Source organism: Muntiacus reevesi, chromosome 9 (assembly GCF_963930625.1).
Source record: "Muntiacus reevesi chromosome 9, mMunRee1.1, whole genome shotgun sequence".
In the NCBI taxonomy this organism is placed as follows: domain Eukaryota; kingdom Metazoa; phylum Chordata; class Mammalia; order Artiodactyla; family Cervidae; genus Muntiacus; species Muntiacus reevesi.
Window position 1 is genome coordinate 82,438,760 of NC_089257.1, and position 27,901 is coordinate 82,466,660.

The window sequence follows — 27,901 nt, forward strand, 5'->3', positions numbered from 1 at the left end:
ACTGAGCGACTGAACTGAACTGAACTGAGAGTTCTTTTAAGGATGAGTTTCTAGAAGTAGAATTGTTGCGCCAAAGTAAAGAATATTTTTAATAGATAATATCAAATTGCTCTCCAACTTTCAAAAGATCACTATTCATTGTTTTATCAATATGATTTTCAGCATGCCCATTATTATTTTAATCAGTAATAATTATTAGTACAATGAGCATTTTTCATACATCTATAGACTGCTGCTGCTACTGCTAAGTCACTTCAGTCGTGTTCGACTCTGTGGGACCCCATAGACGGCAGCCCACCAGGGTCCCCCGTCCCTGGGATTCTCCAGGTAAGAACACTGGAGTGGGTTGCCACTGCCTTCTCCAATGCATGAAAGGGAAAAGTGAAAGTGAAGTCGCTCAGTCGTGTCCGACTCTTAGCAACCCCATGGACTGCACCCTACCAGGCTCCTCCATTCATGGGATTTTCCAGACAAGAGTACTGGAGTGGGGTGCCTTTGCCTTCTCTGCATCTATAGACTATGTTTTGTAAATTGCTTTCATACCTATTGCTTGTTTTTCTTTTGGCCTTTCATCTTTTTTCTTTTGCAACAACAAAAGTTTGTAAGAATACTCTGTACCTTTGCAATAACACCCTTTTAACTTATACATGTGTTACAAATAGCTTTCCAATCTGTCCTTTGACTTTTTTTCCTTATAGAAAACGTTTCAAGTTCATTTATGTAGCAAAATTGACCATATTTGATTTTTGAATTCTGAACTTCATGTAATACAAGAAAGCTCTGCCATTCCAGTATTATAAATACATATCTTCATCTTTTCTTTCCATATTTTTAAATCTTTTTTTCTTTAAAAAAAAACTTAAAATTGTTGACCCACTTGAAATTTTTCTTTGGTATAGTAAGCCAGTAGTTCCAAGACTACTGAATAACCCAGCTAAAATGGAAGACTCATAACTCCTACTGCTTATTCTATTGTGAATAAATCCTACTATTTCCCATAAGTCATCTTTTCTAACTATTACAGGACGAAATAAACAAACTCTTCCACCATTACCCACTAGTTTTGGTAAGCTACTTAACTTGTGAGTCTCTGCTTAGACACTAAAAAGTGAGGATAAGAAGAGAGAGAATGAATACACAGCATTTAGCATGGTTTCTGTTCCACAGGCAGTCAGTAATGACATACTGGTAGCTTCTCCCCTGATGTGCTTCAGCACTTCGTCTGCATCACAGAATGTAGTCAGGCACTAAACTGTCAGCTGCCTGCAAGTTCCTTGAAATCAAGGGCTGTACCTTCTACTGGAGGGGTCCCCGCCCGCTGGGCCTTGGATCAGTAGTGGTCAGCGGCCTGTTAGGAACCAGGCTGCACTGCAGGAGGTGAGTGGCGGATGAGAGAGCAAAGCTTCATCTGTACTTACATTTGCTCTCCATCTCTCACATTTCTGCCAGAGCTCCATCTCCTGTCAGATCAGCGGAGGCAATAGATTCTCATAGGAGCACAAACCCTACTGAGCTTGAATCATCCTGAGACCATACTCCCATCCCGTGCCCAGTCCATGGAAAAACTGTCTTGCACAAAACTGCTCCCTGGTACCAAAAGGGGTTGGAGACTGCTGTTCTACTGTGCAGGCCACAGGATCCAGGAAAGGGTTACAGCATGAACTCCAGGAACTAAGCTCTGCCCTACTTCTCACCAACCGGATGAACCTTATCTGTAAAATGAAGAAAACAGAACCTGTCTGAGAGGACTGTTCTGAGGGTTAGCTTATGAGCAGTGCCTAAATTTAATAAACACTAAATAAATAATAACCACTATTTTTACACTTTAATGTTTATTTGTTATTGCTCTTTAGCTGCCAAGTCGTGTCCAACTCTTTGCCATGCAGCCTGCCAGGCTTCTCAATCCGTGAGATTTCCCAGGCAAGAATACTGGAGTGAGTTACCATTTCTTTCTCTGGGGGGGTGGGGGGGGGTCTTCCTGACCCAGGGATCAAATTCGTATCTCCTGCTTGGCAGGCAGATTCTTTACCACTGAAGCCCTACAAATGTTATAGAACAATATTGAGCTCATGGTCCAAATTTACTGCTTGCTTATTCTATTTCATAAATAATTCATTATATTATAGAAGAGAAAATAACATAGAAAGTATTTTTCCCCTAAGAAATAATGATTTTCATTGAGTACTATGCTTCAAAAAAAAGATTGTATGATTTCTTAAAATGTTACATAAAGTACATAAGACCAACATTGTAGCAGCAGTTGAGAATGAAACCAGAAATCTAAGTTAATTACATTAAGAAAAAAATTGAACATGGAAAGTTACTTCTTTGCTTTGTAGAAGTCAAAGTGAAAAGGAAAACACAATAGGCTAACAGCTGATATGAAGTGTGCATTATGTAGTTTACTATATGAGGGTCGTCCAGCAACAAGGAGACTGTGTTCATCTCCCTCCTACAAATCAGGTGGATAGAGAAGATCACAGGGGCTTCCCCATGGGTCACTGGTAAAGAATCTGACTACAATGCAGGAGATGTGGGTTCAATCCCTGGGTCAGGAAGATCCCCTAGAGGAGGGCATCCCACTCCTTTATTCTTGCCTGGAGAATCCCATGGACAGAGGAGCCTGGCAGGCTATAGTCCATGGAGTCGCAAAAAGTTGGACACAACTGAGGTGATTAAGCAACAACAGATTACAGAGGATGTCTTTCTGACGTTTCAAATAAAGAAAAAGTTTAAAAATTCAGGGAAGTAAAAAACTTCTGTGCCTGTTTTGAGGTCTCTGTCTTAAGAATCAACTATTTCAACCAGTCCTTTAAAGAAGTTATTAATGAGACATTTCCTGCAGTTACTTTGTTTTGCTGACAAAAGATAGAGCTCCATAACTCAGATGTTATTTTCAGGTGACAATGTTGATATTCTCTTAAAATATTGAAGAGTTAGATTTGAAATCTTGACCAAATGTTCATCCTATCTTTTTGTACAGATGCCAAAAAGTTTTCAGCAGTCAAGAAACTGTGTAGGATTGACTCAAGTACCTGAGTAAACACTTGACTGAGGCTAACAGTTTCCTGTCATAATGCAGTGGTGTTTAACAAAAATGCTGGCAGAGAATCCTTTGTTCAAATAAAATCTTAAGCAGAAGAGTCAAACAAATAAACAAAAGCAAGGCTGTTCTGGGCTAAGAAGGAATGGGACTAAGTTAAGAAGCACAATTTGAAAACCATTTCCCCATAAAATATGTTTTGTCTGAAAAGGTATATAGTTATATTAGTATAAATAAAAACTGGTATATGTTCAAGTACACAACAATCTGGAGAGACAGTAGAGAAGGACGCAAAGCACAGAAGCTGGAGTCAGATGCCCTGTGTTTGGCCCTTGGCCCCTACACTGCAGTAACCTTTCTGTATTCTCACTGGTGAAATACAAATAGTGAGAGTACCTCCACCTCATGGGACTCTTAGAGGAATTAAATGACTTAATATTGAAAGCACTCAGAATAGCACCTGATTACAATCAAGTGTAGTAAGGTATCTGTTAAATGAATGAGGTTCTTATACAGCAATAGGCTATATCAGTGGAAAAAATGACAATCCTTCTAGATTTATCTAACTGAACCCTAGGGTGAACCATTCATGGCTGTGGCATAACATATCAATGTATTCTTGTGTTCACTAATTTGTCAACAGGGTTTTTGTTTTGTTTTTGTTTTCTTCTTGGTTTTGTGCATGTCAAAGACATGGACTGCATACACATTCATTCACTTGTATTCCCAGCACAAGTAACTTTTAAATGCAGTAAGTATGCATCTGGAGTGAAAAATCATTTTAGCAACATGAAGCAAGCTAATATTTAATTTACACAGATTTATCTTAGAGTATCAAAACACTTAACTATGGACTTCCCTGGTGGTCCAGTGTTTTAAAAAAATCTGCCTGCCAATGTAGGAGACACGGGTTCAATCTCTAGTCCAGGAAGATTGCACATGCCTCGAGGCAACTAAGCCCGTTGCCAACTACTGAGACTGCACTCTAGAGCCTGCGCTCCCCAACAAGAGAAGCCACTGCAATGAGAAGTCCAGGAACCACAACGAAGAGTAGTCCCCACTTGCCACAACGAGAGAAAATCCTCACGCAGCAAAGAAGACCCCGCACAGAAGAGCAAGGCACATACCCAAGTAATCAAGTGCCAAAGCGCTTACTCAAATAATGGCAATGTCTTCATAAGAGGCTTTTCATCTTATAAAGTATTATGTAATAGTTAAAAGACTGTTAGGATTAGATATATACATACTGAGCTTCCAGTCATTGTTTCATGAAACAAATAAGATGAGGAGTGATGCACAAATTATGATATATGATATCATTTGTGTATCAACATATCTAAAACAACATATTATACACACACACATATACAAAAATGTAAAAAACTAAGATAGAGGTGTAGAAGACTGGTAGGCATGAACAGATTAGAGGTAATTATAAAGAGAACTTAAGTCTCATTGGCAATGTCTTGATACTTTTTAAGGAGACTGTACTGTCGCATACTTGAGTACTTAAAGTACAACAACGCAAAGTCTGGAGGAAAAGCACTACCTGTTAGCATTAGCATGCATGTCTTCACATCAATACTTCCCTTTGTGTTTCTGCAGTAGGATTAAGATGCAGGTTCTGAAGGGGCAATAATAATTTGGGAATGCTACATAACCATATACTGAGCATATGTCACCAAATGCCATTGTTCTCACCATTTCTTTTTCAGTAAAGCAGAGGCTTACATCAATGCGTCATAATGCAAAACTGTGCCTGAAACCAGCTTACTCCTCATGCTAAATATTAACCTGAGGGACGTGCAGTTTAAGAATAAGTTATCCAATTTATTATCTTTAATAATAGGATGTATTATTATTTACAGAGTTTAGAAGTAAAGTTCAGGGAATTACATGTTTATTTTTAGGGAAGCAGGAAAACTGCCATAGTCTTCTGTGGAGAGAATATTAAATAAGATTATTGGCAAGCTGTCTTCTTAAGAGCCCAGATATAAGTCAAAGAAACTATCGTGGAAGGGAAGGTTGGATAATTTTGTGGACTAAAATAGGTGTAAAAAGCACCATAGAGCTCCAAAAACAAGAAAAAAAGTTCATGAGTCTGTCAAAAAAAAAAAAAAAATTAACAAACAAAGCAGACTTCAAAGCAAGGGAAATTATTAGGAATAAAGAGGAGCATTACATCATGCTAAAGAGGCTAATTTTCCAAAAAGACATAACAATTATTAATGCATATGCATCTGACATCAGATCATCAACATCTGGTAAGGTAAAAATGACAGAAATGTAAGGAGAAATAGATGAGTCCACTATTTGTCAGCCACTTCAACACTTCTCTTGCAGAAACAGAGATCTAGCAAGAAGAAAATCAGTAAGGACAGAGTTGAAATCAACAATATCATCAATCAGTTAGACATAATTGACATCGATAGACTACTTCATTTAACAGCAGCAGAATATACCTTCTTCTCAAGCTCACATGAAATACCCATCAAGGTAAACCACATTCTAGGCCATAAAACACAACTTAACAAATTCAGAGAACAAAAATCATTCAATGTCTGTTCTTATACCACAAAGAAACTAAGCTAAAAATCAAAACAGAAGGACAACTGGAAAATTTCAAAGTACACAGATATTTAACAACACACTTTTAAATAAAACACGATTTAAAGAAGAAATGTCATGAGAAATTTAAACATATTTTGAACTAAATGAAAACACAAATATCCAAATCTGTGGGATACATCAAAAGCAGTGCTTAGAGGGAATTTTTCTAGCATTAAATATATTAGAAAATAAAATAGCATTAAATATTATATCAGAAAAGAAAAAAGATCTAAAGTCAATCTTCTAAACTTTCACTTTATGAAACTAGAAAAAAGAGTAAATTAAGCTAAATAAGTAGAAGAAAAATAATAAATTAGATCAGAAATCAATGAAATTGAAAAGAAGAAATGAATAAAGAAAATAAACAAAACCAAAAATTGGTTCTTTGAAAAGATCAATAAAATTAATAAACCTCTAGCCAGGATAGCTAACAAAAAAGAAGAGAAAGGATACAAATTACTAATATCTGAAATGAAAGAGGAGACATCACTATAGATCCTGTGGACATGAGATGAATAATAAAGAGTACTATGAACAACTCTATGCTTACAAACTTGATAACTCAGATGAAAAGGGATCAATGCTTTGAGAGCCACAATCTGCTAAATCTCTACGAAGAAACAGACAATCTGAACAGAACTTTATTAAGGAATCTGAATCAATAATTAGTAACTTTCCAAAACAGAAAGCACCATGCTCAGAAGGGTTCAATGATGAATTTTACCAAACATTTAAGGAAAAAATTATACCAATTCTCTACATTCTCTTTTAGAGATGTCAACAGAAAGAATGCTTCCTAATCAATCCATGAGACCAGCATTATCTTAATACGAAACTAGACAAAGACATCACAAGAAAAAGAAAATACATACTGATCTCTCACGAATATGGATGCAGAAAATCTCATCAAAATCTTGAGAAATCAAATCCAAAAAAAGTATAAAAATACCTGTACATCATGACCAAATGGGATTTAATTCACATATGCAATACTGGTTCAACATTTGAAAATTAATGTGTTTGATTACATTAACAAGCTAAAAAATAAAAATCACTTGATAACATCAACAGATGCAGAAAAAGTATTCAACAAAATTCAACACTCATTCGTGAAAAAAATCTCTTAGTGAACGAGGAATAGAGAGGCACTTTCTCAACTTGATAAAAAAAATTCTACAAAAAACCTACAGCTAAGGTCATACTTAATGGTGAGAAACTAGAAGATTTTTTCCATCAGGTCAGGAAAAATCAAAGATATCTAATCTCACCATTTATTTTCAGCACTGTAGTAAAAGTCCTACAAATCCAATAGGATTTAAAAAAAAAGAAAAGGAAAAAAGAGATACATTCGTTGGGAAGGAAGAGATAGCACTCATTGTTTGCAGATGATATGTTCTTCTATGTAGAAAATCCAAAAAGGACTGGCAGAACAACTCCTGGAACTAATAAACAATTATAGCAAGGTTACAAGATACAATATTAATACACAAAAGTCAGTTGCTTTCCTAGGTACCAGAAATGAACAAGTAGAATTTTAGATTAAAAATACAATACCATTTAATTAGCATCCCCAAATATGAAGTACTGAGGTATAAATATAACAAAATATGTATAAAATTTATATGAGGAAAACCATAGAACTCTAATAAATGAAATAAAAGAACTAAATAAATGGGGAGATAGTCCATGTTCATGGATAGGAAGATTCAGTACTGTCAAAATGTAAGTTCTTTCCAAAACAATCCACAAGTATAAGCCCAATCAAAATCCCAGAAGGCTATTTTATGGATATTAACACAATGACTAAAGTTTATATGGAGAGGCAAATGACTCAAGATAGGCAAAACAATATTGAAGTTGGAGGATTGACACTACACCACCCCACCCTTATGGCAGAAAGTGAAGAGGAGCTAAAAAGTCTCTTGATGAAAGTGAGGGAGGAGAGTGAAAAATTGGCTTAAATCTCAACATTCAGAAAACTAAAATCATGGCATCTGGTTCCATCACTTCATGGCATATAGGTGGGTAAACAGTGGAAACAGTGTCAGACTTTATTTTTGGGGGCTCCAAAATCACTGCAGATGGTGACTGCAGCCATGAAATTAAAAGACGCTTACTCCTTGGAAGGAAAGTTATGACCAACCTAGACAGCATATTTAAAAGCAGAGACATTACTTTGTCAACAAAGGTCCATCTAGTCAAGGCTATGGTTTTTCCGGTGGTCATGTATGGATGTGTGAGTTGGACTATGAAGAAAGCTGAGCACCGAAGAATTGATGCTTTTGAACTGTGGTGTTGGAGAAGACCCTTGAGGGTCCCTTGGACTGCAAGGAGATCCAACCAGTCCATCCTAAAGGAGATAAGTCCTGGGTGTTCACTGGAAGGACTGGTGCTGAAGCTGAAACTCCAATACTTTGGCCACCTCATGAGAAGAGTTGACTCACTGGAAAAGGTCCTAATGCTGGGAAGGATTGGGGACAGGAGGAGAAGGGGACAACAGAGGATGAGATGGCTGGAGGGCATCAATGACTCGATGGACATGGGTTTGGATAGACTCCGAGAGTTGGTGATGTACAGGAAGGCCTGGCATGCTGCGATACATGGGATCACAAGGAGTCAGACACGACTGAGCAACTGAACTGAACTGACTGCAAGACTTACAACAAAGCTACAATAATCAAGACATTGTGAAAGAACAGACAAATATATCAATTGAACAGAATAGAAAGCCTAAAAACAGGACCATATAAATATAGTCAACTTATCTCTAATAAAAGAGAAATGGGGAGGGGGTGGTCCTAAGATGGCAGAGGAATAGGACGAGAAAACCACTTTCTCCCCCGCAAATTGATCAAAAGTTCATTTGAATGCTGAGCAACTTCCACAGAACAACTTCTGAATTCTGGCACAGGACACTAGGCACCCAGAAAGGCAGCCCATTCTCTTCAAAAGGAGGTAGGACAAAATATAAAAGACAAAAAGAGAGACAAAAGAGTTAGGGACACAGAGATCTGTCCTGGGGAGGGAGTCATGAAGGAGGAGAAGTTTCCAAGCACCTGGAAATCCTCTCACAAGCAGGTCTTTGAGGAGTTTTGGAATCTCAGAGGGCAACATAAATAAAATAAAATAAAACCCACAGAATATGCGCCTAACTACAACTGCCAGCTGAGAAGTAGCCCAGATGCTTATGGCCGCCACCAGCCAGTGAGGGCTGGACAGGGAGGTGCAGGTTGCATGTTTAGGGTAAGGACCAGGGCTGAATGCCCTGAGGATAATCTGAGGGAGCTAACATGAGATAGCAACTCAAACTGTGGGATAGCCAGAGAGAAAAGAAAAAGGAAGAGAGAACTTTCCTGTGAAAAGCTCTAACCAAAGCACAGCCTGGCCTGCTCACAGAACAAAGGATTGAGCGACACCAAAGGATAGCTAGCTGGCTGCAGACCAGCCCCTCCCTTCACTGGAGGCAGAGAGGCAGGCAGGCGGCAGCCAGAGGCAGAAGGTGAGGGGCAATCTCAGCCCCAGAGAGGCATCCTCCACCAAACTGTGAGCAGGCTTCCAGTTACTAACCACGTCTTCCTGGGATGCTGGACGGTTGACATTTGCCAGGACGGTCACAGCCGGAGATCAGCTCCCCAGAGGAGACACACGGCACACCTGGGACCGGGGAGGTGATTAAGATGTACCGCCCACCTACGGTAGTGTGCTTGCCACGCAGCTGGTCACCTGAGCTGCTCAGATCTGGGAAGGGCGCAAAATGCACGCCCAACCAAGTCTGTGCCCTTACAGAGTAACCGAGAACCTGAACCTGAGCAGCTGAGATCTGGGAAGTGCACGAAATGCAGAGCCCACTTTGGACAGTGCCCATGCAAAGCACTCTGGGCCTGAGCTGCATAGACCAGGAAAGCACACACGCCATGAGCGGGGGCAAACCCAGTGTGGTCCATACACTGCGAGCGCTCACCACACAGCCCAGCAATATTTGTTTGCAGTGTTCCTCCCTCCCCACAGCACAACTGAACACGTGAGCCTAAATAAGTGACCCCCGTGTGTAAGGGTGGAAATCAGACACTGAAGAGACCAGCAAACAGAGAAAGCCAAAATAAAGAAGAGGGAACTGCTTTCGAAGCGACAGGTGAAACAGATTAAAACCCTGCAGTTCATATTGACTACGCATCGGAGGTGGCCCATAGACCTTGAGAACAAGTGCAAGCTGGAACAAGGAACTATCTGAAACTGAACTGACCCCACACTGCACTCAACAGCTCCAGACAAATTCCTAGATATATTTTTACTATTATAATTTTTTATTTTTAAGTTCTTTATTACTCCTTTAATTTTCATTTTTATAACCTACTACCTTGCCAAAAAAATAAGATGAAAACCTTTTTTTAAAGCAAATTTCATGCACATATTTTTTATAATTTTGGTGATCAATTTTGTTTTTCATTTTTAATATTTATTTTTGAGAGTCTAACCTCTACTCCAGATTTTTAATCTTTGTTTTTAGGTATTTGTTACCAATTGTGCACCTTTAAGAATCTAATATTCACTATCTATTTTCACTTAGGGATGTGATTATTGGCTTGATTGCTCTCTCGCCTTTTGACTCTCCCTTTTCTCCCCCAGGTCACCTCTATTTCCTCCCTCCACTTTCTCTTCTCTACTTAACTCTGTGAATCTCTCTGGGTGTTCTGGACTGTGGAGAACGCTTAGAGAACTGATTACTTGCTAGATTGCTCTCTTTCCTTTTGACTCCCCCTCTTATCCTCCTTGTCACCTCTGTCTCCCTCCTCCCTCTTCTCTTCTCTATGTAACTCCATGAACCTCTCTGGGTGTTCCAAACTGTGGAGAGCACAGAGGGAATTAATTACTGGCTAGATTGCTCTCTCCCCTTTTAACTCTCCCTCTTCTCTTGGTCATCTCTATATCCCTCCTCCCTCTTCTCTTCTCCATGTAACTCTGTGAACCTCTCTAGGTGTCCCTCTCTGTGGAGAATCTCTTCACCATTAACCTAGATGTTTTATCATCTGTGCTGTATGGATGGATAAGTCTTGAGGCTACTTTAAGAATAATGCTGAAAGACAGAGCAGGAGGCTTAAATCCAAAACTTGAGAACACCAGAAAATTCCTGACTCCAGGGAACATTAATCGACAAGAGCTCATCCAAAAGCCTCCATACCTACACTGAAACCAAGCTCTACCCAAGAGCCAACAAGTTCCAGAGCAAGACATACCACACTAATTCTCCAGCCAAGTAGAAACACAGCCCTGACCATTAATACAGGCTGCCCCAAATCACACCAAACCCACAGACACCCAAAAACTCCCTACTGGACACTTCATTGCACTCCAGAGAGAAGAGATCCAGCCTCACCCACCAGAACACCGATGCAAGCTTCCCTAATGAGGAAACCTTGACAAACCACTAGTCCAACCCCATCCACAGGGAGCAACCTCCACAATAAAGAGGAACCACAGACTTCCAGCCTACAGAAAGGCCACCCCAAACACAGCAATCTAAAGAAAATGAAAAGGCAGAGAAATATTCAGCAGGTAAAGGACCATGATAAATGCAAACCAAAGCCAAAAAAAAAAAAAAAAAGAGGAAGAGATAGAGAGTCTACCTGAAAAAGAATTCAGAATAACAATAGTAAAGATGATCCAAAGTCTTGAGAACAAAATGGAGTTACAGATAAATAGACTAGAGACAAGGATTGAGAAGATGCAAAAAATGTTTAACAAGGACCTAGAAGAAATAAAAAAGAGTCAATCAATAATGAATAATGCAATAACTGAGATCAAAAGCACTCTGAGGGAACCAACAGTAGAATAACTAAGGCAGAAGATAGGATAAGTGAGTTGGAAGACAGAATGGTGGAAATAAATGAAGCACATAGGAAAAAAGAAAAAGAATTAAAAGAAATGAGGACAACCTCAGAGATCTCTGGGATAATGTTAAATGCCCCAACATTCAAATCATAGGAGTCCTAGAAGAAGAACACAAAAACAAAGGGCATGAGAAAATACTTGAGGAGATAATAGTTGAAAACTTCCCTAAAATGGGGAAGGAAATAGCCACCCAAGTCCAAGAAACCCAGAGAGTCCCAAGCAGGATAAACCCAAGGCAAAACACCCCAACACAAATATAAATCAAACTAACAAAGATCAAACACAAAGAGCAAATATTAAAAACAGCAACGGAAACGCAACAAATAACACACAAGGGGATTCCCATAAGAATAACAGCTGATCTTTCAATAGAAACTCTTCAGGCCAGAAGGGAATGGCAGGACATACTTAAAGTGATGAAAAAAAAAAAAAGACCTACAACCAAGATTACTATTCCCAGCAAGTATCTCTTTCAAATATGAAGAAGAAATCAAAAGTTTACAGACAAGCAAAAGCTGAGAGAATTCAGCACCAGCAAACCAGCTCTTCAACAAATGCTAAAGGATCTTCTCCAGACAGAAAACACAGAAAAGGTGTATAAACTCGAACCCATAACAATTAAGTAAGTGGCAATGGGATCATACTTATCAATAATTACCTTAAAAGTAAATGTGTTTGATGCCCCAACCAAAAGACAAAGAGTGGCTGAATGGATAAAAAAACATACCCCTATATAGGCTGTCTACAAGAGATCCACCTCAAAACAAGGGACACATACAGGCTGAAAGTAAAGGACTGCAAAAAGATATTTCATGCAAATGGAGGACAAAAGAAAGCAGGAGTAGCAATACTCATATCAGATAAAATAAACTTTGAAATAAAGGCTGTGAAGAGACAAAGAAGGACACTACATAATGATCAAAGGATCAATCCAAGAAGAAGATATAACAGTTATAAATATATATGCACCCAACATAGGAGTAGCACAATATGTAAGGCAAATGCTAACAAGTATGAAAGGGGAAATTAACAGTAACATAATTATAATGGGAGATTTTAATACCCCACTCACACTTATGGATAGATCAACAAAACAGAAAATCAGCAAGGAAACACAAATTTTAAATGATACAATGAACCAGTTAGACCTAATTGATATCTATAGGACATTTCACCCCCAAACAATGAATTTCACCTTTTTCTCAAGTACACATGGAACCTTCTCCAGGGAGATAACATCCTGAGCCATAAGTCTGTCCTTGGTAAATTCAAAACAAGTGAAATCATTCACAAAAGCATCTTTTCTCATCACAATGTGGTAAGAGTAGATGTCAACTACAGGAAAAAAAAAGTATTAAAAATACAAACATATGGAGGCTAAACAACATGTTTATAAACAACCAACAAATCACAGAAGAAATAAAAAAAGAAGACAAAATATGCATAGAAACAAATGACAATGAAAACACAACAACCCAAACCCTATGGGATTCAATAAAAGCAGTGCTAATGGAAAGGTTCATAGCTATGTAAGCTTACCTAAAGAAACAAGAGAAGAATAAACTAAATAACCTAATTTTACACATAAAGCAAGGAAGAAATGAAGAACCCCAGGGTTAGTAGAAGGAAATAAATCATAAAAATTAGGGCAGAAATAAATGAAAAAGAAACAAAGGAAACTGTAGCAAAAATCAACAAAACTAAAAGCTGATTCTTTGAGGAAATAAATAAAACAGGCAAACCATTAGCTAGACTCATCAAGAAAAAAAGGGGGAAGAATCAAATCAACAAACTTAGAAATGAAAATGGAAGAATCACAACAGACAACACAGAAATGAAAAGGATCATAAAAGACTACTATCAGCAACTATATGCCAATAAAATGGACAACTTGGAAGAAATGGATGAATTCTTAGAAAAGTATAACCTTCCAAAACTGAACCAGCAAGAAATAGAAAATCTTAACAGACCCATCACAAGCACAGAAATCAAAACTGTAATCAAAAATCTTCCAACAAACAAAAGCCCAGGATCAGATGGCTTCACAGGTAAACTCTACCAAAAATTTAGAGAAAAGTTAACACCTATCCTTAAACTATCCTCAAACCTATCCTCAAACTCCCAGGAAATTGCAGAGGAAAGTAAACTGCCAAACTCATTCTATGTGGCCACCATCACCCTAATACCAAAACCAGACAAAGATGCCACAAAAAAAGAAAACTACAGGCCAGTATCACTGATGAACATAGATGCAAAAATCCTCAACAAAATACTAGCAAACAGAATCCAACAACATATTAAACAGATTATACATCATGACTAAGTAGGCTTTACCCCAGGGATGCAAGGATTCTTTAATATCCACAAATCAATCAATGTGATACACCACATTAACAAACTGAAAGATAAAAATTATATGATTATCTCAACAGATGCAGAGAAAGCCTTTGACAAAATTCAACATCCATTTGTGATAAAAACCAGAAAGCAGGAATAGAAGGAACATACCTCAATATAATAAAAGCCATATATGATAAACCCACAGCAAATTTTATCTTCAATGATGAAAAATTGAAAGCATTTCCCCTAAAGTCAGGAACAAGACAAGGTGCCCACTCTCACCACTACTATTCAACATAGTTTTGGAAGTTTTAGCCACAGCAATCAGAGAAGAAAAAGAAATAAAAAGAATCCAGATTGGAAAGGAAGAAGTAAAACTTGCACTGTTTGCAGATGACATGATCCTCTACATAGGAAAACCTAAAGACATCACCAGCAAATTACTATACCTAATCAGTGAATATAGTAAAGTTGCAGGATATAAAATTAATACACAGAAATCCTTTGCATTCCTATACACTAACAATGAGAAAACAGAAAGAGAAATCAAGGAAACAATTCCATTCACCATTGCAACAAAAAGAATAAAATACTAAGGAATAAATCTACCTAAAGAAACAAAAGACCTATATACAGAAAACTATAAAACACTGATGAAAGAAATCAAAGAGGACACAAATAGATGGAGAACTATACCATGTTCATGGATTGGAAGAATCAATACAGTGAAAATGAGTATACTAACCAAAGCAATCTATAGATTCAATGCAATCCCCATCAAGCTACCAATCGTATTTTTCACAGAACTAGAACAAATAATTTCACAATCTGTATGGAAACACACACAAAAAAACCTCAAATAGCCAAAGCAATCTGGAGAAAGAAGAATGGAACTGGAGGAATCATCCTGCCTGACTTCAGACTATACTACAAAGCTACAGTCATCAAGAGAGCATGGTACCGGCAAGAGACAGAAATATAGATCAGTGGAACAAAATAGAAAGCCCAGAGATAAATCCACACATCTATGGACACTTTATCTTTGACAAAGGAGGCAAGAACATACAATGGAGAAACGACAATCTCTTCAACAAGTGGTGCTGGGAAAACTGGTCAACCACTTGTAAAAGAATGAAACTAGAACACTTTCTAACACTATACACAAAAATATACTCAAAATGGATTAAAGATCTAAACATAAGACCAGAAACTATAAAACTCCTAGATGAAAACATAGGCAAAATACTCTCTGACATAAATCACAGCAGTTTCCTCTATGACCCACCTCCAAGAGTAATGGAAAAACAAACAAATGGGACCTAATTAAGCTTAAAAGCTTTTGCACAATGAAGGAAACTATAAGCAAGGTGAAAAGACAGCCTTCAGAATGGGAGAAAATAATAGCAAATGAAGCAACTGACAAAGAATTAATCTCAAAAATATACAAGCAGCTTATGAAGCTCAATACCAGAAAAATAAACACCCCAATCAATAAATGGACCAAAGAACTAAACAGACATTTCTCCAAAGAAGACATGCAGATGGCTAACAAACACATGAAAAGATGCTCAGCATCATTCATTATCAGAGAAATGCAAATCAAAACCACAATGAGGTACCATCTCACGCTAGTCAGAATGGCTGCTATCCAAAAGTCTACAAACAATAAATGCTGGAGAGGGTGTGGGTAAAGGGGAACCCTCTTACACTGTTGGTGGGAATGCAAACTAGTACAGCCACTATGGAGAACAGTGTGGAGATTTCTTAAAAAACTGGAAATAGAACTGCCATACGGCCCAGCAATCCCACCTCTGGGCATACACACCAAGGAAACCAGATCTGAAAGAGACACGTGCACCCCAATGTTCATCACAGCACCGTTTACAATAACCAGGACATGGAAGCAACCTAGATGTCCATTGGCAGACAAATGGATAAGAAAACTGTGGTACAAATACACAATGGAATATTACTCAGCTATTAAAAAGAATGCATTTGAGTCAGTTTTAATGAGATGGATGAAACTGGAGCCTATTTTACAGAGTGAAGTAAGTCAGAAAGAAAAACACCAATACAGTATATTATCACATATATAAGGAATTTAGAAAGACGGTAATGATGACCCTCTATGTGAGACAGCAAAAGAGACACAGAAATAAAGAACAGACTTTTGGACTCTGTGGGAGAAGGCAAGGGTGGGATGATTTGAGAGAATACCTTTGAAACATGTATATTACCCTATGTGAAATAGGCCATCAGTCTGGGTTCGATGCAGGAGACAGGGTGCTCAGGGCCAGTGCACTGGGATGACCCTGAGGGATGGGATGGGGAGGGAGGTGGGAGGGGTTTCAGGATGGGGACACATGTACACCTGTGGCTGATTCATGTTAATGTATGGCAAAAACCACTACAGTACTGTAATTAGCCTCCAATTAAAATAAATAAATTGATTAAAAAAATAAAAGAGAAATGGTACTACAATAGAAAAAAGACAGTCTCTTCACCAATAGTACTAGAAATCCCTGGACATCTATGTGCAAAAAAATCAGTCTTGACACAGACATTACACCCTTCACAAAAATCTACTCAAAATGGAGAAAACTAAACATAAAATGCAAAACTATAAAACTATAAAAGATAACCTAGGAGAAAATCCACATGACCTTGAGTTTGATGACATTTTTCAGATATAATACCAAAGTCATAATCCATGAAAGAAAGAATTGAGAAACCATATTTCATTAAAAATGAATTTGTCTACTATGTAAAGATACTACCAAAAAAAACAAAAAGACAGAGTGGGAGAAAATATTTGCAAAATACCTATTAGATAAAGGCCTATTATCCAAAAAACAAACAAAAATAATCCACAAAAAAACCTTTTAAAAGCTCAACAGAAAGAAAACCCAATTAAAAAATGGGCCAAAAACTGTAATAAACACATCACCAAAGAAGATATATAGATGTCAAATAAGCATATGAAAATATACTTCACATAATATGTCATCAGGGAAATTTAAGTCAAAACAACAATGAGCTGCCACTACACACCTGTTAGAATGGAGAAATCCGAAGCACTAGAAACACAAATGCTGGCAAGGGCATGGAATAAGATGAATTCTCAATTATTGCCAGTGGGAATGTAAAATGATATAGCCACTTTGGAAGACAATTTGGTGGTTTCTTCTAACACTAAACATATTCTTACCACACCACCAAGCCACCACACGCCTTGGCATTTGCTGTGCTGCTGCTGTTTAATTGCTAAGTCATGTTCAGCCTTTTTGCGACCCCTTGGACTGCAGCCTGCCAGACTCCCCTGACCATGGGATTTCCCAGGCAAGCATAGTGGAGTGGATTGCCATTTTCTTCTCCAGGGGATCTTTCTGACCCAGGGATCAAACCCACAATTTCTACTTTGGTAGGCGAGTTCTATACCACTGAGCCACCAGGAAAGCCTGATATTTGCCCTGAGGAGTTGAAAACTGATGTTCACACAGATACTTGCAGACAAATCTTTAGAGCAAATTTATTCATAATTGCCAAAACCTGGAAGCAACCAAGGTGTCCTTCAGCAGATGAACAAATAAATAAACTGGTATATTCAGACAATGGAATGTTATTCAGCACCAAAAAGAAATGAGCTTTTCACATGGAGGAAACTTCAATGCATACTTGCTAAGGGAAAAAGCTAATCTGAAAAGGCTTCCTACTGTATGATTCCAACTATATGACATTCTGGAAAAGGCAAAACTATGGGGACAATATAAATATTAGTGGTTGACAGGAGTTGGGGATGAGGAAGGGATGAACAGGAAGAGCACAGAGGATTTGGGGAGGCAGTGAAAATACTCTGTATGAAACTCTAACCGTGGATACATGTCATCAAACATTTGTCCAGATCCACCCAATGGTACAAAACCAAACGTGAACCCTCATGTAAACTATGGACTTTTGGTGATTAGGGTGTGTTGATGCAGATTCATCAGTTGCAACAAACATACTACTCTGGTGGAGGATTCTGATCATAAGCTATGCCTGTGCAACCCCAGGAGGTACACGAAAAATCTCTGTACCTTCCTCTAGATTTTGCTATAAATCTAAAATTGCTCTTAAAAATGATCTTTTACAAATTTGAATGTTCATCATTTCATACCTTGGAGAATGATGCTACCACATCAGTTTTCATTTTTAGACTATGACACCAACTCCACTGAACTTCAGAAAGAAATATGCTATTCTTAAAAATACTTCATTTCTGTTCCGTTTCCTCTGTGGTCTGCTTATGATGTGCTCAGATGCTCAGTCATGTCTAACTTTTTGTGACCCCATGGATTGCAGCCTGCAAGCTCCTCTATCCACGGGATTCTCCTGGCAAGAATACTGGAGCGGGTTGCCATTTCCTCCTCCAGGGGATCTTCCCAACTGAGAGATGGAACCCTCATCTCTTATGTCTCCTGCATTGGCAGGTGGGTTCTTTACCACTAGGACCACCTGGGAAGACTGTTTATGAGCGTGTCCTTCTAATTCTAAAGACTTCCCCACCATCCCCAGCATCTATCAGATGGGTCAAGTGACTAGTTGTCCAGGCATGACTCATTAATATATAATATATAATAACTTGTTAAATACATGCTAATTGATAGAATGTCCCTTTCCTCCACTACACTAAAAACTCCATGAGTGCTAAAGCCAGTTAGGTCTGTCCTGTTTTACTTTTCAACCAGCACCTAGTATAGTCGCCGGCATACAACAGGTGCTCAATAAATATTTGGTTAATTAATGCAAAAACAAAAATTAGCTGAACATAGAGTATATTATGCTAAATGAAATAAGCCAGACGGAGATTAATACCACAGGTATCATTTACATGTGGAATTAAAAAAAATAAGTTGAATTTACAGAAACACAGAACAGAGAAGTGGTTACCAGTGGCTAGAGGGTGGGGGAAAATAGGGGGAGATTGGTAAAAGGAAACAAACCTTCAGGTATAAGGTGAATAAGGTCTGAGGATCTAATGCATAACACTGTGACTACAATTGATAACATTGTATAACATTATATAACTGAAATTTGCCAAGAGAGTAGAACTTAAATATCCTTGCCAAAAAGAAAGGCAAATATGTGAGGTATGTTAAAAAAGTAACATACTTGATGGGGAGGAATTCTTTCACCATGCACCTATAATATCAAATCATTACAAGGTATACTTTAAATATCTTATAATTTTATTTGTCACTTATACCTCAATTAAGATAGAAAAATGAGGCATAATGTAATATAAATAAAAATCCATCAATACCTATTAGCCTCATATCTTCTAAACACTATGTTTCAGCTATATTAACAATATTCCCAACCCTATGCCATCAAATGTATTCACTACAAATGCTGTCACAGTGTAAAATATGCAAAGAGTAAGAGCTTGGCATCATTTGTTATGACTGGTTCTCTTAGCAAACAATCACACACTGAATGTTTAGTATTCCTAGCATTGAGCAAGTCACAGTGCATACTGAGGTACGCCAGTGAGAAATTATCTTTTCCTTCTTAACACAAGGCCTGCATTTATAGGACTGGCAGGTCATTATGACTTCTCCTTGAAAGGCATTGAAGCAATTTCTGACCACTCCCTGGTTCACTCCAAGTATTAGTAAAGGAATGCAATGGGCTATTCAAGCAACTATTTTTTGGCTAATATATATATATATATTTTTCCAGCTTAAGAGGTCATTTCTCTCCTCTGCATACTCCTACTTCCTGAGGGATGTCTTTTTTCTCTGCCTCTTCTCTTTTCTATCTCATACCAAGGGAAATTCAGTTTTCCTGAGTAACTTCTCCATACGCATTATTGTCTCCCACTTCTGACTTGGAGGAGGGGTGGGGAAACTGGCTCTTGGCTCCTGAATGTGTCTTTTCATGCAGCCCTAAATGTGGTGTTAGTATCATCCATCCATTTACATTACACACTTTCAATCACCCTTGATATTGCATTCTCCATTAGGATTCCCTTCTACCTTCTTAGAAAGTTTTCTCACTTGGCTCACATTTTTTCTTCCAGTCCTCTATTGTTTCTTCGTGAAGCTGAAACTGAATTTCCTATTATGAGAAAGAAAGTGTAGTGGTGGAAGGCATAGATTCTGGGGTCAAACACCTTGGATTTGAATCCTATTCCACTACTTCTTGTGATTTAAGGCAATTTACAAAGGCAATTTCCTCATTTATAAACTGAAAGTGATGATAATGTCTACACTATATGGCTTAAAAGGGTCAAGACCAATACAACATTTAAATAGTCACAGGCACATAGAAAGCACTCCTGAAAGCCATTATCATCATTATCCTTGGTATTTAATATTCATATTGTTGACTATGACATTCAATTTCTGGACATACTGGCATCCACACATAGTTCTACCCTGAAGTTGTTCATCACACAGCCCTATTTTACTCTAAGATTTCAAACTGGGTATTTCTCTTCAATTACAAATATTCTTCTACTCAACTTTCTCACTCTCGAAAACTCAAAGAACCTTCTATTTTCTTGCCTTAAATGACTGATTCAAGCAAACACTGGCAATCAACCTTAACCTTTAACTCTAACAATTTCCTAATATGGATCTTCAAGTCTTAGTCTAATCTTAATCTCATCAGTTTTCCTTGAATATATACACTTAATAAGTTCTTCTCAATGTCCAGAGATCAATAATTTTACTTGTCATTTAACAGCCAAATGATTTATCAACTTTTATCTTGAGCTCCTCTTATAAACAATGTTGAAAAAAGGTACTTCATTTCTATTACTCAAAATTAAAACAGAACCATGCCAACAGTAGTGGTCCAACAAATGCCTTGTCATTGCAAATTTGGGAAGACATCTTTTATGTTTAGGATGCTATTCTGATAATAATGATGTGAAAACATTTATATTTTAATTAGAGTATTCTTGGTCCTATATGCACTTTTGAAGTAACTTTCAAGAATTAAATAGCATTTGTCATATGCCTACTTTTGCATACCATCTCTGATTTATAGGCACTGCAATGAAAGAAAATCTAACCTATGTTGACTAACAATCAGCTACCAACTAATTGTATGCTCTTTAGAAACTTAGATATATGTCTTTAGGACTTGTGTATCTGTAGAAAGAGAGAGCTGGGCTGGAATAACTTGGCTTTTGGGAGACTCCAACAGGGTCATTCACTTAAGAATTAGACTAATAAAACTATAAGTATAAAGTAAATCACATTAATGCAGAGGGGAATGTTCAGGAAACCAGGATCAAAGTCAGATGGGAACAGTAACTTCAATTACCCACTGGAGAATCAACTCTTCCACACAAAGGGCTTCAAACTGTAACTATGACTACTAATGTCAGTGGAAAGTTAAGACTACCCTCAGTCATCCCATTTTCTCACATGGCCTCTTGTCACAGCATCTCAACTAATTTAAAATGCAGTTAAAGCCCCCTGAAGTTTAATACATATGCTCAATATCAGTGAAATACATCCATCCTTCGTGGGAAACAATCATGTTCTAGGAACGCACAAGAGCAATTACTTTTCTTGAAGCATTAATTTCAGTAGGAGGGGTACATATACCATTAATAGATGAGAATCATTTTCACTAAAAGGGCATAATAGTTACGAAGAATTATATGTTAGCAATCTATAGGGATAGTGAATTTTTTTGTTAAACATCTTTTGGGTTAATATTCTTTTAGGGTAAATGTGTATTAAATACGCATGTCAACTCCTTTGAATGCTCCCTTAAGGTAAAAATTCCCCACTCCCTCCTTTTCTACTTATATGTAGAGGACTCCTGAAATCAGAAAACGCACAAACAGGAAGCAAAAAAGCAGATATTCAGATCTTTGGTCCCTTGTCTAGGTGTGATCTCAGAACTCCAGAGACAACCCTAAACTCATGTCCGCTTGTTATAAAATACACTTATTGCTAGAATTCAAATGTGAAATGATGTCTAAGTGCATTTCTTTCTTCAAATATAAATGTGCTTGGCTGCTTAGAGTTTAGTGTAGATAAAAAGGATGAAATTAAAACATATATTTTATAAAAGTTCAAATATGAAATACATTATGCAAATCAATCTAAAATCATTAGGTAAATATGTAATTTAGATGATTTTAAAAATATGAAAGCCTTACTTAAAGCAAAATATTTCTGCGGAAATTAAATTACTGTGGAGTTCAAATTCTTCTTTTGCTTTAAATTGTTTGCACTAAACAAAAAGGGAACTTTAAACATTTTTTTCTATAATTACCATTATATAATTATTACATAAACATCATGCAGGGAAATGACATAATTATGAAGAAAACTTGTAACTGCATCATATATATGTACATATATAATTTTGATGACTTCTACCATTTTACTTTTGGAAGAAAATTTTAATTTAGTGTATCTTACATATAATATATGCAATAGAAATATAAAAATTCAATCAGAACAAAATTGTGTCTCTAAAGTTAATGAACAATGTTAGCATGTTCCAAGATTCATATGCTTTTGTCTAATATTAAAAGTGATAGTCAAATATTATGTAATTATAATATCCAACCACATTCAATAGTTATTATAAATAAAAATATATTGTTAAAACATTATCATATATTTTTAGTTATATGGAAATACCATCATTTCTTAGAAGAAGCAAGGGCTAATCAAGATCTGTAAAATATTAGATGGTGTCCATTTACAATTAAACCAACAAGAAAGGAGCCTACCTTCCATTGCCCTTTTAAAGAAGACCTTACAGCTTCCACAGGTGAGGACACCATAGTGACAGCCTGATGCTTCATCCCCACAGATTAAACAAATCTTCTGAGGTAATGACTCAAAGCTGTACTGTGGGCTCTGGCTGGCTTCTGAATCCGGCCTTGAAATGCAAAACAAAGTACTCAATTTATTTTTAGGTGCACCACTGTCTAACACTAAAGTTTCCTTAACCCAAAATAGGCAGAGTGAAAAGGTTTTTAAAAATTACAGCCATATATCAATACAGATCTGAAAAACATAGCAAACTGAACTTGATATACTACCTGTTACTGGATTCATCACACTTGCAAGTTATTAGCCTCTCATCAGGAGTACCAACAAAAGTAATAGATAATTAATATTTAATTTTATGTTCAGGAAAAAAAAACTTCCTGCAAAACTCACTACAGAGAATCAATTTAGTCTTTTGACATATGTTATAACCTTGTTGCACGGTGGGAAACAATAAACATGATTCTGCTTTAAGAGTACAATCATTTTAAAAAGTCATCTCTGTAATTAAACAAGTACCCGTGTTTGTCTTTTTAAAGCATTGTTCAATATATTGACACTGTTTTGACTATTCACAACACAAGATTCCAAATTCAGAGCACTTTCTTTTTTCTTTAAAATTCCATAACTCTCATATGTAAATTAAAGTGTTTTTCAAAACTCGTATGCTAAAAGTTGTAGCGAACTTGAAACAATACTAGCCTACAGTGCACCGCAGTGATTGCTGTTTAAAACCATACTGTGAACATATTACACATAAATTAATTTTAATCTAGAGATTCGGGTGAAAATGAAGCGCTAAGTGTCCAGACCCTTAAGATGGTTCTGCTTTGGGTTCTGGCCGGGCACCCAGCGCCACCCCGCCCGGGAGAACGATGCGTTACCGTCTCCTCTCCGGAACGCACGTTCTCGGTAACTGTCCTTCTAGGAAGAAAAGCATTTTATAAAACCCCGGACTCGCCGCACCCTTTCGGCTCCGCGGGGCTACGGCGGACCCAGAGTGACGCTGCATTTTTAGAACTCGCGGCTGGTTCGCCTTGGGACTGCGCAGATCTGGAAAGTTTAGAAACATATTGTCGGGGAAGCCCGCTCCAGAAACAGCATAATCTGGGCCCCGCGGAGCCTCCCGCTCCCCCCCAAAATGAATGAGGAGAAGAGGCGAGGAAAAGGAAGCCAAGCTGCGCTGCGCTGCGCCCCGCCTCGGCCACCCACCCCTGGCGGCCACTCAGGGCTGCCAGGAGCCGGGGGCCGGGGGCGGCCGGACCGGTCCTCACGCGCCGCGCCGGGCCCTCACCTCAGGTAGTTGAGATAGGGCTGGTAGACCTGCGGCAGGCCCTCCTTGAGCACCGCGGCCTGGTAGCCGAGCTGGGGGAGCCCGTTGAGGCCGAGCGGCGGGTAGAGCGCAGGGGTGGCCCCGGCGGCGGCGGCGGCGGCCGAGGTGGACGGCAGGTCCCGCGGCAGCAGGCAGGCGCCCGCGGCCGGAGCCTTGCACGGCGGCGGCGCGAACGGGCCGGGCTGGGGCGGCGCGCCCTCCGCCTTGTACAGGACGCACTCCAGGGCGGACCCCGACGCGGCCGCGGACGAGCCAGGGGCCCCCGCGGCGGCCGCGGGCGCCGCCACCTCCCCCGGCCTGGACGGCGGCGCCAGCGGGAAGTCCGCGAAGACGGCGGGGCTGGCCCCGGCCAGCAGGTAGGGCCGCGGGGAGCGCGCGGCAGCCTCGGCGCCCCCCTCCTCTTCCTCCTTGATCTTCAGGGCGGGCGGCTGCGGGTCCCCGTAGAGCGAGAACCCGTCGTCCTTGGGCTCGGCGTCGGGCGGGTACGCGCAGTCGGGGAAGTCTCCGGGCGCGGCCGAGGCGGAGGGCGAGCCCCGCGGCGCGGCGAAGGCGCCGGCGACCCCGCTGTCATAGCTGTCGCCCTCCAGCAGCTGCCGGGTGCGGGCGGCCAGGAAGGCCGAGTTGAGCGGCAGGATGGGCACGTGGATGAAGTCCATCACCGCGGTGGCCACCGGGGCGCGCCCGGGCGCGGCGGGCGCGTCATGCTCCGCCGGGGAGGCCCTGGGCGCCGAGAAGCGGGCATCTTCTTTGGGCAGCGGGGAGACGCCTCCCGCGGCCGTCCCAGGAGCGCTGATCGCGGCTCCTCCCGCGGGCCGGGCTTTGCCCTTCAGGGGCGGCCCCGAGGAGCCCTCGGGCTCCGAGTCGTCCACCTCCAGCTCCACCACCGCGGGCTGCGGAGACGGCCTCGGCGCTGGCGCGGGCCAGGGGTGGCTCGTGGCCGTCGGGGCCAGCAGCTGCCGGCACGGGGCCAGGCCCCGGGGCACCACCTTCTGGCCGGCGGCCCCCCCGGGGGTATCGCCAGCCTTGCTCTCCGGGCGACTCATGAGTTGGGGCAGGACCCCCTGGGCGGCGGGCGCAGCTCGGGTGTCTTGGGCAAGCTCAGGGCCAAACAGGCACCAAGGGCTGGGGGCCTCGCAGACGGCGGGGCTGGCGGGGCTCTGTTCAGGGCCGGGGGGCGCCAGAAGGGTGTCCAGGACGCTGTCCAGCAACCCGCCGTCCTTTTCCAGGGGTCTCGCAGCAGCGCCCTCTTCGGTTTCCCCTCTAGAATACGCCCCCTCCACGTCTGCCAGCGACTCTGGGTCCGGCGTCTTCCCGTCCAGGTCCTGAGCCTGGCAGGGCCGAGGGAAGATCAGCCCGTCCAGGGAGAGGGGGAGGCCCGAGGCTGTGGGCGTCGGGCCCGAGGCCTCGCCCGCCTGGAAGGCGCCCGCGTCTGGGCGTCCCCGCAGAGGGGCTCCGACCTGGGTGGGCGAGGGCGCTGTGCCCGACACGTGGGGAGCGCGGGAACCCTTCGCCTTCAGCTCAGTCATGACGCCCTGGGCTCCCCTTTTCTCCTCCCCTATCTCTGGGGAGGGGGGGATAGCGGGAGGACGAGGGGGCGTCAGGAGGCTCGGGGCCGCGGGAGGAGAGAACGGGAATTGAATTTGGCCAGAGCGGACGGCGGAGAGGGGGGGAACTCTCCACCTCCTGGGTGGGAAGGGGGCGGCCCCGATGGGCCTCCGCCCTCGCCCCGGGTCCGCAGGTCGGGGGAGGGGGGCGGGCGTCAGTCACTCTGTCCCTGAGGCAGGTGGGGAGACCAGGCGACGGCGATTGTGGGGATCCCGTAGAGCTGTCCAGGGGTGTTCCCCGGCTTCCGTCTGCGGACAGGCGACGCAGAGTACTCACAAACCGCTGGGCGCACCCCAGGGGCGGCGGCTTCGCAAGCGCTGGACAGCGGCTGTGGCTCTTGACTTTTCCGCCCGCTCCAGCGCCGGGATGCTCCCGGTCCTGGGCTGCGGTCTCCTTCCTTTCCCCCGGACACCCCGGGGCTGCGTCGGCCTCTCAGCGCAGCCCATCCTCAGGAGCAGCGTCGTCTCTGCTGGCTCCAGGTCGCTCGCCACGGGCATCTCAGCGGCGCTCACATCTCTTGGCAGTCCGCGAGCACGGAGCGCCCGGAGCTGCGGGGTCCACTGTGATGCCACGTGAAGCGAAGCCACGCGGAGCACGCTGCTAGCGCCGCGGACCCTGGCAAGCTCAGATACTACGAGGCTTCACTAGTAGACCCGCCCCCCGGCTTTCCCAGCACCCCGCCTCCCCGGCGGCAGGCCCCGCCCACGGCCCCGCCCCGCCCCGCGGAGGGACCAGATCTGAAACTAAGCGCCAGTCCGAATTAACAGGTACCGTGGGATGAGCTGCATAAGCACATTCGATTTTGTATTGAGAACTCAGTACCAGTCTAACTGGAAAAGTGAATGGATTGTATCAGAAGCTGAATTCTCAGCATGTCAGATTTGTAAAGATTTTACACAGAGAACGGTATTTGGCTATGTATATTATGATTATTTTTAGAATAAATATATCGAGGATGATTCTAAATAGCATGAGAGAGACTTTTCTCTCTTATGACTTCCGTAAAAGTGAGTGCTTTCAAATGTTTCTCGCTGCAACCAACATGTTCTCTACTCCTCTTGAACCGTCCTCAATGTGGCAGAGAAATTTGGGAGCAGGAGATAGCTGAGAACACTAATTTACCTGTACAAGAATTTTGGATGTTGTGTGTTTACACTTTGATTTGTCCTAAGAAGTGCATTCCATTTTTTTACTGATTTACCTGTACAAGAAGTTTGCATGTTGTGTGTTTACACTTTGATTTCTCCTAAGGAGTGTGTTCCATTTTTTAATAAACAGCCCTTTAAGGAAAGTTTCCTGTAACTTCAGCTTCCATTCTGTGCTACATCATAAATTCCTCAATAGAGATGTTGAATACTACTTTTTCTCCCCTCAGCATTCTTATTGTTAAAAATTATCTTTGAGTTTTTAAAGCAAATCACCTCTTCCTGAAGATGTAGAGAGAAGGGGAATAGTGCAATACAAATGGGATAGCTTATTCAGTTCAGTTCAGTCACACAGTCATGTCCGACTCTTTTGACCCCATGAATCGCAGCACACCAGGCCTCCCTGTTCATCACCAACTCCTGGAGTTTACTCAAACTCATGTCCATCAAGTCGGTGATGCCATCCAGCCATCTCATCCTGTGTCGTCCCCTTCTCCTCCTGCCCCCAGTCCCTCCGAGCATCAGGGTCTTTTCCAATGAGTCATCTCTGCATGAGGTGGCCAAAGAACTGGAGTTTCAGCTTCAGCATCAGTCCTTCCAATGAATACCCACCCATAAGCTAATAAATAGCCTCTGTGCTGAACCCAAGACCGCTGGGTATCCTGACATCTCTTAAAGATAGCATGTTCAAAAGTGAATTAATCATTTGGAAAACTCCTCGAGTCCTATCTGTGCTGATACCTGCAGGTTCTCTCAGCCTGTTATAGAGAATACGGTGGGAGACTCCTGTGCAGGCAGAGCTGATGGAGGTAAGGAGCCGGGGTCTCTGAATCACCTGGGGAGTGTTTACATGAGAGAGAAGTACATTTTATCATATTAGGTCACTGGGAATCAATTGTTTGGGCCATTAGCTTACTCTGATTGACTAGTTTTAAATATGAAGGAGTTAGGCAGGCAGAGGAGGGCTGAAGAGAACTCCAGGAAGCAGATATACTATGTTCACAGGACATCAAATAGGAAGACATAATATGGGAATTGCAAAGAGGCCATTATGGATAGAGTATGGGGTAAATTGGGGAATTGAAGAAGATAAGGCCACAGAAGTGAACTAATTTATTATTATTAATACTGTTGTTGTTTTTAGACT

The 27,901-nt window shown here is 41.0% G+C and overlaps 1 protein-coding gene across 3 annotated transcripts in view; it reads right to left on the reverse strand.

Annotated features, from left to right (window-relative positions):
* The window catches only part of PGR (progesterone receptor), a 128,067-nt gene extending 102,520 nt beyond the window's left edge, over positions 1-25,547 (reverse strand). For all 3 annotated transcript variants that reach the window (XM_065943784.1, XM_065943785.1, XM_065943786.1), the window contains exons 1-2: positions 23,966-25,547; positions 22,629-22,780 (exon numbers count right to left, since the gene is read on the reverse strand). In XM_065943784.1, the coding sequence (XP_065799856.1) occupies positions 22,629-22,780; positions 23,966-25,530 (1,717 nt within the window). In that variant the 5' untranslated portion in view covers positions 25,531-25,547. The remainder of the gene's footprint in view (positions 1-22,628; positions 22,781-23,965) is intronic.
* Positions 25,548-27,901: the final 2,354 nt, after the last annotated feature.